Source organism: Atta cephalotes, assembly GCF_000143395.1.
Source record: "Atta cephalotes unplaced genomic scaffold scaffold00017, whole genome shotgun sequence".
Classification (NCBI taxonomy): domain Eukaryota; kingdom Metazoa; phylum Arthropoda; class Insecta; order Hymenoptera; family Formicidae; genus Atta; species Atta cephalotes.
Window position 1 is genome coordinate 5979465 of NW_012130081.1, and position 2938 is coordinate 5982402.

Genomic DNA, 2938 nt, shown 5'->3' on the forward strand with positions numbered 1-2938 from the left:
GTGTGTGTGTGTGCGTGTGCGTGAATGCGCCTTTTTTGTTTAAAGGAAAAGAGAGATAATTGTAGAGGAACATAGAAAAAAAAATATCACATTAATCGCACATATTTCTTTATCAACAAGTATAAAAACGATGAAAGATTGCTATATTGCCTGTAATTGTTAAAAAAGATTCATTATATGCATTAATATCTTGCGATAACTTTACGACAGCTGGACGTTTATAAAAATGTCCAGTTGGTGTCAGCGAGTATGCACATGTATATGGATGTATACGTGTGACTTGGACGTGATTTCTAACCTCTTCTTTCAAGTGAGCGAATCAATTGTATTGTTGTATTTACTGTAATCTCATGACATTTATTCACAGTATACTGCACATAGTTTTAAAGTTGCACTGAAAGAAATTTTTGAAATACCATGTTCCTGACAAACATGCTGTTAAAAAAGGCAAAGAGCAAGTAAGTAAAGCTATTAATAAAACCGAATAAAAATTTAAGGTTAGAATGTATATATTCATGTCAATTTTTAATGGGAATAGTATAAAATATGTGCCTTAATTCACATTTTATGAAAAAAATTGATTTACTAAGTGATTTACTAAGTGTCAATTAAAAGATGAGATTAGACATAATATGTTAACATAATATGATTAAAAAATTATTATTAATTCTAATCTCATTATAGGCATGTCTTAGTCCTTACACAAAGTGTTGTAACCAGTCATCGGTTGGTGCGTATCAGAGATAGATTAGCTGATAAATTAGAATTTACATCCTTTGATCCTCTTAGTAAGTGATTATTTATATACACATACGTATAAGATTATGTATGTTAATTACAATAATAATAAAGGAAAGAACACAATTGAATAAAAGAATTGTATCTAATGTGTATACGAATGTTCAATATATTCTATAAAAACATTTGCATATATTATATTTTTCTTTAATAATAATTAATATATATAATTTTTAAAAATAGTATAAAAATAGTAATTATAGTATACATTAGACTGTACATTATGAAATATTATTTGATATTTGAAACTAATTTATGATTTCTTTTTGCAGTTCAAAAGGTCACGTTATACAAAGAAAAGAGAAAATTATGTAGCTTATAATTTACAACTATTATAGTGTAACAAGTATTATAATACTACATGGAAAATTTCTATGTGGGATAACATGCAAAAAATATATTATCTCAAATGTAACATTCAGTCTGATTTTTATTTATTACATTCAAATATAATATAATATTAAAATAACACACAATATAATAATATGATATGTCTCTGTGTCTAATCTATTATGAAAATATAGTTATCTTAATATAAATATATGATGCAAGCAATAAATAATAAATAAACAGAAAATATCAAAATATATGATACGATAGACACTAATAGTGTAATATAAATGACTGTAAATAAATGAAAAAAATATGACAAAATATTGCTCTTGTTTGACTTTATTATATAAAAGTACAATTTTGTTTTATTATTTACAGATTTGTAATTAATTATTGACTATAATTCCAAATACATAATGATTTGATATCCCTCCCTCCCTCTCCCTGAAAAGTCGGGAAATTCCAGGTTTGATTCCTGGCTGAAACAATAATATTGACAAAATAAACAATATTGACAATTTAGAATAAAAGATGTATATAAAGTAAGACTCCTAATAATTGTAAAAATATAATACAGATTTAAGGGAATTATTTTGGAGTCAACGCGGTAAGAGGTGTGCGCAATCTAATAAAATACATAATATATTAACAAAGAATATTTTCTATCTCACTTTCCGACTAGAAAATAATTCTTTGTTAATATATTATGTATTTGCTGAAGCTGACTAAAACCGATAGCCGAAACGTTCAAATTAACATCTTTTAATATACATTATACTATTAATGATTATATAAGTGTAGATTGCGCACCTCTTACCGCGCTGACTTCAAAGTAGCCCCCTTAAATCTGTATTATATTGAAACAATATTTTTGACAATAAGTTCTTTACAGATTTTTCTAATTTAATACAATTTAGGAAGGATTATTAGTATTTCAATTTTATTAGTGTTAATTGTGTTGAAAGTTGGAAAATTATAGACAATCATGAAATAGCAATCTGAAATAAATTTATTTAATAAATATGTAGATAATAATATTTGAAACACATCCGACTTAATTGCCTGTCTCATATTATAATGATTTGACTGATAATGATTTCGAATATATTCAATTTAAAATTATAATTTGATTTATAAAAAAAAGGCAAAGAAGCTTTTATCACACACAATTTCATTTTACATATTATTATTGAAAGTTATCAAATAAAATAAAATGCTTGGTGAACAAATGTTTTGTCTAAGTTTCATTCGGTCATGAAAGGACAGAAAGCGAAAGAGAGGCAAATGGAGAATCGGCGAGAGACCAGCCAAGAGTCTCGACATCGAGATTGGGGGTAGATTTCCTTTGATCCTTAACAAGGAACACAAAGTTGTATTATTTCCACCTGGGTTTCAAACGGTTCAAGATCCGCCAGGCGTGAAACACGATCCGCCCTCCCTCTCTCTCTTTCTCTTCATCTCTCGCCCGCTTAGACTTTTCGTCCCTTTCCTGAGATGTTGGAGACTTGTCTCACTACTTCTTATTCTCTCTTTCTCTCTCTCTCTCTCTCTCTCTCTCATTTTCATTTCCTGTTTTTCACTCAGTTTTGATTGAGGGAGCAACGGCAAAGTCGCGCAGTTTACTGATGTTACAAATTCAATTTCTCCTTAGCCCAGATCATTGTCCACAGGAAAGGGGGGAAGACAGAAGGGATTATATTCTGGAAAGAGAATCGTTTTTTTATCTTTCGCGATTATGCGTGTGACAACTCGCGAAGGTCAAAATCTTCACTATTTTTTTCCATCTCTCTCTCTCTCTCTCTCTCTC

At 28.7% G+C, this 2938-nt stretch overlaps 2 protein-coding genes across 2 annotated transcripts in view; both read left to right on the forward strand.

Annotated features, from left to right (window-relative positions):
* The window catches only part of LOC105618673, a 6036-nt gene extending 5655 nt beyond the window's left edge, over window positions 1-381 (forward strand). Inside the window, exon 4 of the mRNA XM_012200201.1 lies at window positions 368-381. Coding sequence (XP_012055591.1) covers window positions 368-381 — 14 coding nt within the window. The remainder of the gene's footprint in view (window positions 1-367) is intronic.
* A 36-nt stretch (window positions 382-417) lies between these two features.
* Window positions 418-1451, forward strand: LOC105618614 (39S ribosomal protein L33, mitochondrial). The gene is made up of 3 exons (XM_012200145.1): window positions 418-458; window positions 685-788; window positions 1071-1451. The coding sequence occupies exons 1-3, from the start codon at window positions 418-420 to the stop codon at window positions 1118-1120; spliced, it is 195 nt and encodes a 64-aa protein (XP_012055535.1). The 3' UTR covers window positions 1121-1451.
* Window positions 1452-2938: the final 1487 nt, after the last annotated feature.